The 13,389-nt window shown below is 33.8% G+C and overlaps 2 protein-coding genes across 2 annotated transcripts; both read right to left on the reverse strand.

The window, feature by feature from the left end:
- Nucleotides 1–463: 463 nt before the first annotated feature.
- LOC115439904 (tRNA (uracil-5-)-methyltransferase homolog A) lies at nt 464–7,188 on the reverse strand. The gene is made up of 11 exons (XM_030163965.2): nt 6,928–7,188; nt 6,560–6,710; nt 5,942–6,120; nt 5,464–5,784; nt 5,153–5,290; nt 4,874–4,989; nt 4,630–4,738; nt 3,726–3,848; nt 2,453–2,648; nt 1,801–2,021; nt 464–697 (listed from the first exon to the last, which is right to left on the reverse strand). The coding sequence occupies exons 1-11, from the start codon at nt 7,081–7,083 to the stop codon at nt 521–523; spliced, it is 1,887 nt and encodes a 628-aa protein (XP_030019825.2). The 5' UTR covers nt 7,084–7,188; the 3' UTR covers nt 464–520.
- Nucleotides 7,189–9,040: 1,852 nt separating this feature from the next.
- On the reverse strand, nt 9,041–12,506 carry LOC115439905 (AH receptor-interacting protein). The gene is made up of 6 exons (XM_030163966.2): nt 12,272–12,506; nt 12,009–12,194; nt 11,370–11,532; nt 10,234–10,420; nt 9,905–10,047; nt 9,041–9,769 (listed from the first exon to the last, which is right to left on the reverse strand). The coding sequence occupies exons 1-6, from the start codon at nt 12,347–12,349 to the stop codon at nt 9,549–9,551; spliced, it is 978 nt and encodes a 325-aa protein (XP_030019826.1). The 5' UTR covers nt 12,350–12,506; the 3' UTR covers nt 9,041–9,548.
- Between the last annotated feature and the right edge of the window lie 883 nt (nt 12,507–13,389).

Below are 13,389 nucleotides of genomic sequence, written 5' to 3' on the forward strand. Positions count from 1 at the left end.
GGCTCCGGGCGCTTTATTAAATTCCTGGCGATTATCTCACCGCCAAGAGATGCGGTGGAATAGGATTCCTCCATTAGATTACTATTTTAATCAATCTCGAATTACTGAGCGTTCAGGTGAATTCTATTTACTTGTAATGTGCTAGAGTAAAAATATTGTTTTTTAATTGTTTTCGTCGATTTTCTTTATTAACGACGCTATAGTTTTTGAAATAAAATATGTAGTAGGTGTTAGTAACAGTTTCTTGTAAATTGGTTCTTTTTTACATTTTACATATGAATTAAATTTGCGATCTGAATTTCCCTAGTAATATAGTCTTTGTCGACAAATGTGATCTTTTTAGCAAAAAGAAGAAAGACCGTTTTTACTTTACAAATAATATTGTATTGCGTATGATGTACTGCATATAATTGTATTTGATGCGTGTGTATTACAAAAAGGTTCTAGCCATTAAAAAACTGTATCGGTAAAAATAAATTTATTTACCTATTCATATACATAACAATTATTTATATAATATTTAATTTCCCCCATCATCACCAACTGCCTTCTCGTCTACTCCTACAGTACTTCCTTCTTTGCTATCTTCTGGTACTTTTTCTTCTGCATTAGTAGTCTCGGCTGGCACCATATCAATGTCGTTCGACTTTTCGGAGCCATCTTCTTTCGTTTTTGATTCGTCTTCTTCAACAGGTTCCTAGAAAAGAACCCTTATTATAGTCAAAACAAATATTATTACTAACTATAGAATAAAAAAGTTATTTAAAAATAATTTTATCATGGCATTTTTGATTCCAAGCAGAAGTAAAAATACATCAGTGAAAATATATTTTGTCATATGTAAGTATTCTGTGTAATAAATAGTATTTGTCAATGTTTATGATAATGGTATCGCAACTTGTGATTTACAAAGATCACTATGCATTGTTAGTTCCAATTTCTATAAGTTACAACAGGCAATTTTTTTTTTTAAATCTTTTTGTGCAAATTCAATGCATATATCAAATTAAAAGTGGGAATGGCAGTCTGGGTTTTTAAAAATGCCTCACCATTTTGAAAGGCAGTTCAGTTCAGAGTTCAATTCGTTACTTACTAGCATCAGTATAATATAGTTTCCATAAAGTTGTGTTCAGTTTACTACAAGGGAAATTTCAAGTATGGATATTGTGAAATATTCACACACACATCACTCATTTATCCCCGAAGGGGTATGCAGAGGCGCAACCAGGGCAAGCAATTTACACTAAGTGTGTTGCGTCCCATGAGGGAGCGGGCCTATCGTTATATCGGTCACAAATTCCAGACGCTGGGCTTATAAAACCAAATATCACTTTGTCCGACTCGAGATTCGAATCCAGGACGTCAGAGAGCTGCCGTACCGCGCATGCAGTACAACTACGCCACCGAGGCAGTGAAATATTCGCTCACATATAATCTACATCTGTGTTTCCCCGACAAAGTTTTAATCAATTTGTCATTACTGCCCCACTTCACACCAACTCTCCCTTACACCGACTAAGGTAAGTAATTCTCTTAAAGGACCCAATGACTTTTATTTGGCCGAAAATATTTATTTTACAATGTACTAAACTACCCTAGTATCCATATATTACATGACATATTTGATATCTCGAGGTTCGTCAGGAATACATACAAAAACTTCAAAACGAATTATGGTGAAAATTAATACACACAGAGCATGTCCTGGCTTAACATATAGGCTACTTCCCGGAAAAGTAGAGTTGGAATTTATCCCGGGAAAGGTCTTTAAAGGCGAAACACCTAGTTAAGAACACTCACCTCTTCCCTCTGAAACAACACGACCAGCTCCACATGTTTCGTAAGAGGGAACATGTCAACAGGCACCGCAGTGACTGGCACGAAAGGCGCCCCTCTCAACGTCTTGGAGGACGGCCGCGCCAAGTCTACGAAGTTCTTCACGGCCGAAGACGGGCTGCACGATATGTATATCAGACGCTTCACACTACGCGTGTTGCGAAGTTGTGTCACCGCTCGCATGTCTGTACGGTAAGCATAGAAATTAAAAATTTATTTATAATTCTATATTGTGAAAGATTACAGGTGGACCAATTGAGGGATTCAAAAAGAAAGATGAGGAAGTTTGTGAAAATAATCATTTCTATTAGCTTCTGATATGATTTGATTTGCTGATCTATATTAAATAACCTAAAATGAAATGATCACAAAAGCAAGTGTCGATGAGGCATCTTAATATGATGAATATTCGGAATAGCAAACATCAAAAAGCAGCTCTATAAAAAAGTATTAAAGTAAAAACATAATATACAACAATTAATATTTCAAATATTTGTATACGAACTTCCACCACTGTGAAAGTGATAAGTGACGTTGATTTATTCTGGTTTAATTTTAACTCCATTCAGTACTTTCAAGTATTATTTGAGGTAGACATTATTTTTGGCTAACTTACGCAGTCCAGCCCTGGGCGGATCCACAATAGCTATGACGTCACTTCCTTTAGTGACCCTCGCCAGCACCGACGGCAAATTGTCTTCCGCCTTGCCAGTAAAGAAGTCGCAGTTTTCTATCTTGTTCAATTCAGTGTTTGCCTTGGCGTCCTTCACCGCCTCTGGTACTAACTCGATACCTAGCACTTTGGAACAATGCTGGAAATAAATAATTGTTATTTTTGTTATAGTATCATTTCTTTATTCTTCTATTTGCCCTAATCTCACTGCAATGTGAGGTCGGTACAACACACTTATAAAAATGTTGCAGAAATTATTTCATTTTGTTTTGACGATCTGTTGCCTGCCTGCTAACCGTATTAGGTTATCCAGTTCCGCGAAAATTGTATTGGAAATATACACATGTGTAGCTCTGGGATCTCCTACCCCATCTGGTTTGAAAACCTTTATATTATGGCGAAAGGAATAAGATTCGACTTGCTTTTTATGAAAAATATCTTCCGTCAAAACTCTGTTCATAGTAACACTTAATAAAAAAAAACAGCCCTTCAGGTTCTCCCCCTAGCAACACTGCGCGCTAATCGTATTTGTAGAACCAGTCTACACAAAATTAAAAAAAAAACATTTAAAAATAAAACATATTTCTACAATATATTATAGTAGTCAATTTTTTTTTTATAATTTGATATTGTGTTATTAATTTTACCATTAAATGCCACTAAAATTTTTGACTCTTTCTAAAATACACATCATTTTAATTTGCAACCAACACTATTAAATAGAAGATATATTTTATTAGTTTAAGGCGATACCTCAAGGTCCATTTTCATACATTTTGTTTCGGCTTTAATCTGGGTAGCTAAACAAGTATTGGCAAGTAAAGAATTTAAATTCACGTCTAGTTAGTGATTAGTTCTCGCAGTTGAAAGAAAAATGTAAAAATAATTAATAATCATGGATATTTCGGCCTTTAAAATTTCGTCATATTAAATTTTAAAGGCCGAAATATCCATGATTACACTAACTAGACGTGAATTTAAATTCTTTACTTGCCAATACTTGTTTAGTTACCCAGATTAAAGCCGAAACAAAATGTATGAAAATGGACCTTGAGCTACCACCTTAAACGTATTTTTTTCAAAAAGAACTATAATTGATTTTTTATATACATTATTTGCATATTCCCGCCGTAGCTCGTTCGCGGAAAATGTATTGAACGCATGTTCAAGGCCATTTGCTAGGAGGAGGATCTTAACAACTTAACACTTTACTCACCTGAGCAAAACAAAGGCCGATGGTGCCGGTTCCGCAACAAATGTCCACCACGGTAGATTCCTTATCCACTTTACTCAAATCGATTGCGCTTTGATACAATATTTCGGCACCGGCTGTGTTTATCTAACAATCAAAATAATTACATATTAGGAAATAGACTAGGCTTATAGTAACTCTCTCGTAAGCTAGGGGCCAAGTGGTTACCACCGTATTGTCTATTTTTACCGCCAAGCAGCAGTAGGCATTCACTGTCGTGTTACGATTTATGAGATATTGTAGCTAGCGTAAAGACTGGGAATCATTAGACTTGACATTTTATATCTCAGGATGACGCGCTGAGTGCAGTGTCACGCAGTACATTGTTCTATATGGTGTTGCGACTGTTTATGAGTAGTACAGTACAAAAATTACGCTAGAACCATATACTAAATATAACTAAACCGCCACAACGAGTATATCCTTCTGTCCGACTTGTATAAGATTTTAAATTCTAATCATTCAAATCATTATTGATAAACTTTTTCACAGTTTCTTTTTTACTGGTACAGCAAAGTGGTCCCCCGTCACCTGATGGTAAGGGACGGTCCATATAGAATACCAACTGACAATGTGACACCCCTCGCCAGTTTACACGATTATGCCGGCCAGTTTGAACCGGATATATTCAGGCTGGTCGCAAAATGCGATACACTTACGTAGGCCACTATTTCGAGTTTTAACACCTTGCGTGTGGACCACCTGGATAACGTCCACGTTATCCAGGCGAATACAAAATATATCCAACCAGTTAATATCTTTAAATATTGCATATATGATGTTAACAAATAACAAAGACAAAAGTATTAAGTGACCGTACAAAACAAGGGTTGACCGAGTTAGATACAAACTTGGTCAATTGTTTTACCTGGAAAAATGCTTCAGGTGATATCCTGAATTGTTTCCCCAATATTGTGTCTATAATGTGTGTTGCACCCATCAGGTGCACCGGCTTTGACGCCTCTTCACCAACTCTCCTAAAACAAAGCATTTGTTAATATAAAAAAAAATTGTAGTTTGAAATCAACATTTTACTAACAATTGAAAATGTGTCCTTAAATAAGTACTGTTTTGTTGTGTATATCAAAAATATAAACATGTAATTAACATACCTCTTTGTAACCAATTCAAAGTACAATGACTTGATACCACAAGCCACAGCCTTCTCAGAACTAAAATGTTCTACTAAATCTTTCTTTACTTTGTCCAATTCCTCTTCTGACATGTCCTACAACAACAAAAAGTAATATTCTTCACATGGAAACAATAAGTAAATTTGTTTAAATTAATGTTCAATCAAATAATATTTGTTAATAAATGGGGACAAATGTTTAATAACTATAATACATTTAAAATAAAAAAATATTTTACAAATATATAAAAAACCTCACCTGTGGATGCATGTGGATGATGAGCATGACATCATCATTATAAGTCGAATGCCTTACTGTAAGGAACCTCCAATACCCTGAGTAGTCAGCTGGCGAGAACGGAGCCAAATTAGAACTCCGTACAAACTCTTGGAAGTACTACAACATAACAACAAAGTATGTCATTTATATACAACAAATTTCATATTGCCATTTATTCAATTACAATTAATAGGATATCCTAATATTCAACATTTTATTGTAACCCAAATTTCAACAGAATACATTTATGTATTTTTATAAACCAAATAAAATAATTACAATTCACTTACCAAAACAGCACTCTTAGTTTTCTCAGATATGTGAGTGAGGTGCTGCACGGGCCCCACACCCACCTTGCCAGTTACGTAACTCCCCAGCCTGGCTCCCACGGTGGGCAGCTGCGTCTCCTCATCTATTCCCACAGTGAACTCACACTTATTCCTATACCCCTCCGTGACTGGAGACTTCTTTATACCCAGGAGTTCAAAACTTAAACCGTCATAAATTTTACGGTTTGCTTCTATTTCTTTACGTTTCTGTTTGTCTATTTTCCATCTCTCATTGTCAAATCGCATCAGTATATCTTTAATTTCTTTTTCCTTTAATTTTAACTGTAATAAAACAAGTTTATATAATTATTTATGTTCTATTATGATATTAAAAGCTTAAAAAAATCTATTTACTTTCTAGTGTGGACAGGAAAGAAAGTGTAGCTATTTAATTTTCTCCATTCATAATGATTCAACAAATATATTTTTAATCAAATACCTGCTCTTCATAAGGTATATTCCAATAAGGTGTAGTGGCATCTTTAATCCTCTCTTCTTGACTCCTGCTATCTTCTGGTTTCTTCTTTTTGTCTTGCACTGGGTTCTCTTCCTCTTGCTTCCGTTTCCTCACAAGTGGATCAGGAGCTGGTTTTGCTATTTCTGCCTTGAGAGTTTTACCTAGAATTATATAAATAAATAATTTAATGAAGCAACCTTTTACAAAAAAGCCGCGGTAGCCTAGTTGGGTGTGGAACGGACTGCCGAGACGAATGTCCGCAGGTTCAAATCCCCAAGGGCACACACCTCTGACTTTTCTAGAAAATCATGTGTGTATTCTTTGTGAATTTATCGTTCGCTTTAACGGTGAAGGAAAACATCGTGAGGAAACCTGCACATCTGAGAAGTTCTCTATAGGAATTTCGAAGGTGTGTAGTCTACCAATCCGCACTAGGCCAGCGTGGTGGACTAAGGCCTAATCCCTCTCAGTAGTAGAGGAGGCCTGTGCTCAGTAGTGGGCAAGTATATAATACAGGGCTGATATTATTTTTATTATAACCTTTTACAAAATCATTATTTATATTTTATAGAATTTAAAGAACTTAATTAAAATACAAACCTTTCCAAGAGTAACCATCAAGAGCAGCAATGGCTTTTGTTCTTTCCTCGTCATTTTGGAAGCATGCAAATAGCCATGGGCTGCCATGCTTTGGACGCTTAATTTTACTAGCATTCAAGCCAAGCTTTTGATTAAATAGTTTTTTTAGTTCCTAAAAATTCGTAAATTGTAATTATAATATGCAATATGATAACTACGTACAAATTATTAACATAACAGAATTGGAATTCTGGTTTATGGGTTATGATTTATGCGTTTTATTCAGTAGCTATGTGCACAGTAAACCGATACATTTTATCATAGTACGTAAGTAGGACACTTATTTTAGCGAGTATATTAGTTTTTTGAAAGAAAAATATAATACTTACAGCAATTCCATAAAATTTAGGTAATCCGCGCAACTCAATCTTAAATTTCTCCGAAGAGAACCCTCCACGGTCTAAGTACGCATATTCTTCATTTGTATGATTATTGCTGTTAGACTCAATATTTTCGTCAGTGGTTGCTTCTAGTATTGCAGACATTTTAATTTAAAATATTTATAATATGTACTCAGTAAGATCTTTTTGAAACTTTAGAGTTTTGAGGTTATGTTTCTGTTTATCGCGTCAACTTCTAGTTGCGTTTAGTTTGGTCAAGTAACATTGCTGCAAATATTTAATAGTTTTATTGATGTAAAGTGATGTAAATATTACTTAGTATTTTCTAAATAATTAGAGAACTGTAATATACATATGTATTCATTTATTATAATATCCATTTGAAATAGTAAATAGTTCGTGTTACATTTTGCCGCATTTATTTGACAAAATGTAATATGATGTAATCAATGATGTAATACATAAAATGTGTGGCGGTAAGATTTAACTTAAAACTTTTTTTAAAAACACATTGCAGACAAAGCACGTTGAATTAAATCTTGTTTGTGACGGTATATTTATTAGGCATTCTCACATAAAGCAGGTATACGGCCCTAGCCACGCACGCAATTGAACAGGGAGACAGATGTTGCTTCAAGGATACACTGGTGTGTTTCATTTTACTTGATGTTCTCATAGTTAGACTTGTGTATATTATGACGATTACAACTTTTTGAATCGTTATATCTCAGGAACTGTGGCTCTTAGGAAAAAAACGTATTGATACCTTTTTAACCGACTTCAAAAAAAAGGAGGAGGTTATCAATTCGACGTGAATTTTTTTTTTTTGTATGTTTGTTACCTCAGAACTCGCTCATTTATGAACAGATTTGGAAAATTCTTTTTTTATTCGAAAGAATTTCTCTCCAGATTGGTTCCATAAAATTTTTTTCAAGATCGCTTCGGTAGTTTGGTTTTAAAATTAAAAAAACTAGAATAATTACTTATGTCGTCCAAGAAAACGAAATCGCGAATTTAGCTTTCCTGTGACGTATTTAGTTATGTTTTTGCATTGAATTTGGTTGCCTGTACTTCTCACATACTTATACATATAGCATAACATCTTTTCCCCGTGTCAGGGGTAGGCAGAGGCGTAACATTTCATCGCGATAGTCGTACTGTGTGTGAAACATATCAGTTGTGTTTTTGGGTTGGCTTTAATTGACTCTACTTCTTACATACATACATATATGTATATAGCATCACACTTTTTCCCCTTTTTAGGGGTAGGCAGAGATGTAACACCACAGCGCAATAGTTATAGTATGATCGAAATATATCAGTTGTGTTTTTGAGTTAGGTTTGCTTGAATCTACTTTTTACATACATATATATAGCATCACACCTTTTCCCCTTTTCAGGGGTAGGCAGAGGTGTAACATTTGAGCGCGATAGTCGTACTGCGTGCGAAACACATTAGTTGTGTTTTTGTGTTGAGTTTAGTGGACTCTACTTCTTACATACATACATACATATAGCATCACACCTTTTCCCCTTTTCAGGGGTAGGCAGAGGTGTTACACCACAGCGCGATAGTTGTACTGTGAGCCAAATATATCAGTTGTGTTTTTGCGTTAGGTTTGCTTGAATCTACTTCTTACATACATATATATAGCATCACGCCTTTTCCCCTTTTCAGGGGTAGACAGAGGTGTAACATTTTAGCGCGATAGTCGTATCGTGAGCGAAACACAACTATGCCATTGAGACGGTCTATTTTTTGCGAACACAAAAAAGCAAAAAATAAAAATAATTTTAACAAAAAATTAAACCGCCTTCAAAAACCACTCAAAACCAAAAAATAATATCACATAAGTATATATTGGATACCAATTTTGGAGTCGGTGCCTAATTAAAATTCTCACCCCTACTACTTACCTAATTTCAATGGCTTATAACTTGTTGATTTTTATTACATTCAATTATTTATTCTGTTTTAGAATATATACGACGCACATACTTTATAAAAAAATAAGTCAAATACGCTAAGTATTGGTCGTAAAGTATTTGATGCTTACTAGGATTTTTTTTTTACTTTGGTATGCCATAAAAACACATTCGGTAGCGACTAACACTTTTATTTATTAGTTTATAATAAATAATTACAACTACACAAGTAAATGTTGAAATTTTTGGTATAAAAGACACTAGCTTAAGTAGTTAAAAGATATTTTTCTGATATACACAGCATAGTATAGATCACATAGTAGGTACAAAAGTTTGTCACAACTCATATTCTTTAAGAATGAGTTCTAAACATTAAATAAAGCATTTATACTGCAGATTAGTGAATTATCAGTACCCAATATAAAATTACAAAAGATGCAAATTATAATAACTTTATAATTATTTTTAATGTAAGAAAGTATATTATACTGTCTCCATATTCTAGATTACTTCATAAATTCGTTGGTCCACATTTATTTATGCCCCCGATTTAAATAGCCATAGTATTAATACACAATAGATTGAATATGTTAGGTAATAAGATTAAAGTAAAGGCATGGAAGAGATAATTTTGTTCTCATGTCCATTAGGTACTGATTTTTATATATATTTTATGTCAAATCTTATGAAGCTCCATTGGTACTGTTAAACATTTTTTTTAATGCGTCTTTATCTTTATCTTCTTTTTCTTTTTTCAGTCTTTTTATATCGTCTAGTTCTTTATCCACTATACGCGCCAAAGATGGGTTGAGGGACTTAAGTCTTTTTAAATCTTCCTCAGCTCGGTCTGGGTTCCAGGCGCCTTTGTGTCCCTTTGCCCTTCTGAATAAAGCTTTCTCATTATCTGCAATATAATTTAATTATTTACATTTGTTGTTTCAAAATGTTTTTTCTTGTAGTTAAAAATAAGTGTCTAGTAAGTAAACCTTGACTTGGATATGCTATCTAGCAACCTATAACCATATTTAAATAATGTTACCTTTATCATATTCCAATACAGTGGTACAAAATTGTATGACATCATAATACTCTCCAAACATTAGTTTGCATTGAGCATAATTAAGTAATATTGGCAATTTCATTTTATTCAATTCAACCCATTCGTCATCACCCTTCCTCTCCCTGTTAATGATATAAAATGTTTTACGATGAGTTGTATTATAGAGATTACTAACTAGTAGCTAATTAAACTTAAAAATCTGTATAAAAAAAAATTTTAAACTTCATCAATATACATATAATTTTTTTAATTTAAAATATGTTAAATAAATGCCATAAAAATTAATAAATATATCAAATACGACCAACCTAATCATAAGTTGATCACAAATGGCCACTGCTTGGGAATAAGCTTCTTCTGCTCCAATATAATCTTTCTCGCCATATTGTTTATTACCTTTCTCCCTGAGTTTTGGTATTAGTTCTAACCTCTCTTTGATATTCAACTGCCATAACTCTTTTTCATATTCGTCAGATCCCTCCACCTTTAGTACTTCTACAATTATCATATTTTTTAAATTAGTGTATTTGGTGTATTAAAACTAACAGCTATTTTGTCTGTATAACATTTTTTTAGTATTGTAACTGTTATGATTGTATAGGGGTCATCCATTAATCATGCGATGTTTTTTAGTGACTTTTTAATCCCCTCCCCACTGGTGATATGTGGTGAGGTTTTAGACTACACCTCCCCCCATACACAAAATCACGTGTATTTTTGTTTGGTACAAAGTATATTGAAAATTTTAGATTTAATCGCGCGATCAACGAAAAATAAATTCACGTGATATCTAATTACCACCCCCTCCCCTCCTTGTGATATTTCGTGTTTTTTTTCAAACCTCTCCTCCCCTTTCGAACCTCACGTGATTAATGGATGACCCCATATGTACAAACAGTGTCTTTCTTAATATCGTAAATATTCCTATTAAAAAGTACAGGAAAGGGGGAGCGGGATACAAAAACAAGGGACTCACAACTTTTGAGAATTAGCATGCCCCAAAATAGAAGTAACAAAAAACGGACTGTATAAAAATAATAAATAAGCATATATGAACATTTTAAAATGAGCACTAATTTAATTTCAATATTGATTGCTAATGTTTACGCGAATGTTAGACATTGAAATTAAACTAATTTTCAGGACAGGGACAGTCCCTCCCATGACCATGAAGGCTGCAAAGTCTTCGAAACGTCGGGAGAAATATAAAAAACAAAAAAACGCGATATAATCCGGAAAATTAGTTTAATTTTAATTTCAATATTATTATGACCCAAAATGTTGTATTAAATAACTCATAATTTATAATTAAATCTTGACTCAGTCGCAAATGATTTTTGAATTTACAAACTTAATTTAAATACAAGACTACCTTGATGGCTGCGTCTTTAATGCACTTTCACTTTTGCTTTAATATCAATTACATACAATTATAAAATCCTACCTATGATAAACTCCAAGTCACAAGGTCTTGCGATTAACTCGTCCAGATCTCTGTGCCCAATGCCCTCCGTGTGCAGTGTCATTGTACAGCTGTGTTGGGCTCTAAGTTGCTGGCGGCCCATCTCTCGCAAAGTTTTGGACACATATGGGTAACTATATAGAAGCTAGAATACAATAACTATAATAAGTAGTTATATTCTATACTTTCATACATGTATATATAAGAATAGACTCATATCCACTTAAGCTATTTTAAAATAATTTATATACCAATAGGGTTCAATGAGTATATAGTACATGCAAATCAATTAATATGAATATGGAAGACTCATACACATCACACCTTTATCTCAAAAGGGTAGGCAGAGGTGCAACCATGGCACCTACCTTTTGCCAGTATGTTCTGTCCCATAAGGACATGTTAATGGGTGAGCCTATCACTATGTAGTGCACATATTTTGGACTGCAGGCAGATGTTGAGTAGAAAAACCTAATGACATTTAAGACCGATCTGGGATTCAAACCCAGGACCGCACTTCCTATACAACTACGCCACTGAGGCAGTCAATATTATGTAAATATTATTAATATGACCATCTAATGAAATGTCCTGATAACAAATATATTATTGTATGTTTACCTCTTTCTTCACTTCAAAGCTGGCGACCTCGCCTACGGCCATCAATTTTACTATTGTCTCCCACACCTCCAATTTAAATTTGTGACCAGTAACCAAAACCATGGGTTCCTTTTTGCCAATCTTTCTGCTGTCATCTAGGAGTACTCTTTCTTTGCCCATTTTCCATGTTTGGAAGTGGAAATATACCTGAAATTGGAAAATTTTAAATAGTTATAAATTGCTAAATGTAGAAGGTAATTATTTTTCTTAAAAATTATTTTTGCCTTGCTGCCATTTGCTATAGGTATATACTTCTTTCCAGGGTGAATAATTTTTTTAAAAACGCTCTTATCGTGAGACATTTTTTCAAAATGCTTAATAATATCTAGCCAAAGAGATTTAAAATTATATATGGAAATGTTTCGATAGAATTGTCTAGCACTGATAAAATAAAATGTTTTTGTTTATCAGCTATCACAAGTACATATAGAGCACAGATTATAATATAAGGCGATACCTCAAGGTCCATTTTCATACATTTTGTTTCGGCTTTAAGTAAACAAGTTAAAAGTTATTTAGTGATTAGTTCTCGCAGTTGAAGAAAAACGTAAAATAATTAATAATCATGGATATTTCGGCCTTTAAAATTTCGTCATATTAAATTTTAAAGGCCGAAATATCCATGATTATTAATTATTTTACGTATTTCTTTCAACTGCGAGAACTAATCACTAACTAGACGTGAATTTAAATTCTTTACTTGCCAATACTTGTTTAGTTACCCAGATTAAAGCCGAAACAAAATGTATGAAAATGGACCTTGAGGTATCGCCATAAGAACCATGTTGTATGTACCTAAGCGAACAGTCATTCACTCTCTTACTTGTTATAGACCGTGTCCACTTGCCAGGACGGAGCGGGTTTAGCAGGAATAGCGTGCTCTAGAGAGAAGTTGCAATTGTACTACCGCAGTTCGGTAAATCGGCGCGGAGCGGAGACATTCGAAGTAGTGACTTCACGGCCCATCCGTCTTTACAATCTCGAGAGTGCCATTCTCGTCATTAATATTTTACTCCTTTTTGAACGCGGTAACAAGATAAAACATTATATTGCTGTTCCGATTTGGTTGAAAAATTTGGCAAATTGATTCATCCACAAATTGTGTATTCATTTTCTATAGTTTTCATTTTCAATGCGTAAACATAAAAAGTAACAATATTGATTTTCGAAAAAAGATCTGTTATTTTCGCCATAGATATACGCCAAATATATAAAATAAAATCCTCAAAACTTGGGTTTTCGAAAAATCACACCAGAAATATTGTATGCCATCAAAAATTCTTTGATTACATTTCATATGTTGTGACGTATTTATTATTCTTTCAGTCGTATTGAGATTATC

Source organism: Manduca sexta, chromosome 14 (genome assembly GCF_014839805.1).
Source record: "Manduca sexta isolate Smith_Timp_Sample1 chromosome 14, JHU_Msex_v1.0, whole genome shotgun sequence".
Taxonomy (NCBI): domain Eukaryota; kingdom Metazoa; phylum Arthropoda; class Insecta; order Lepidoptera; family Sphingidae; genus Manduca; species Manduca sexta.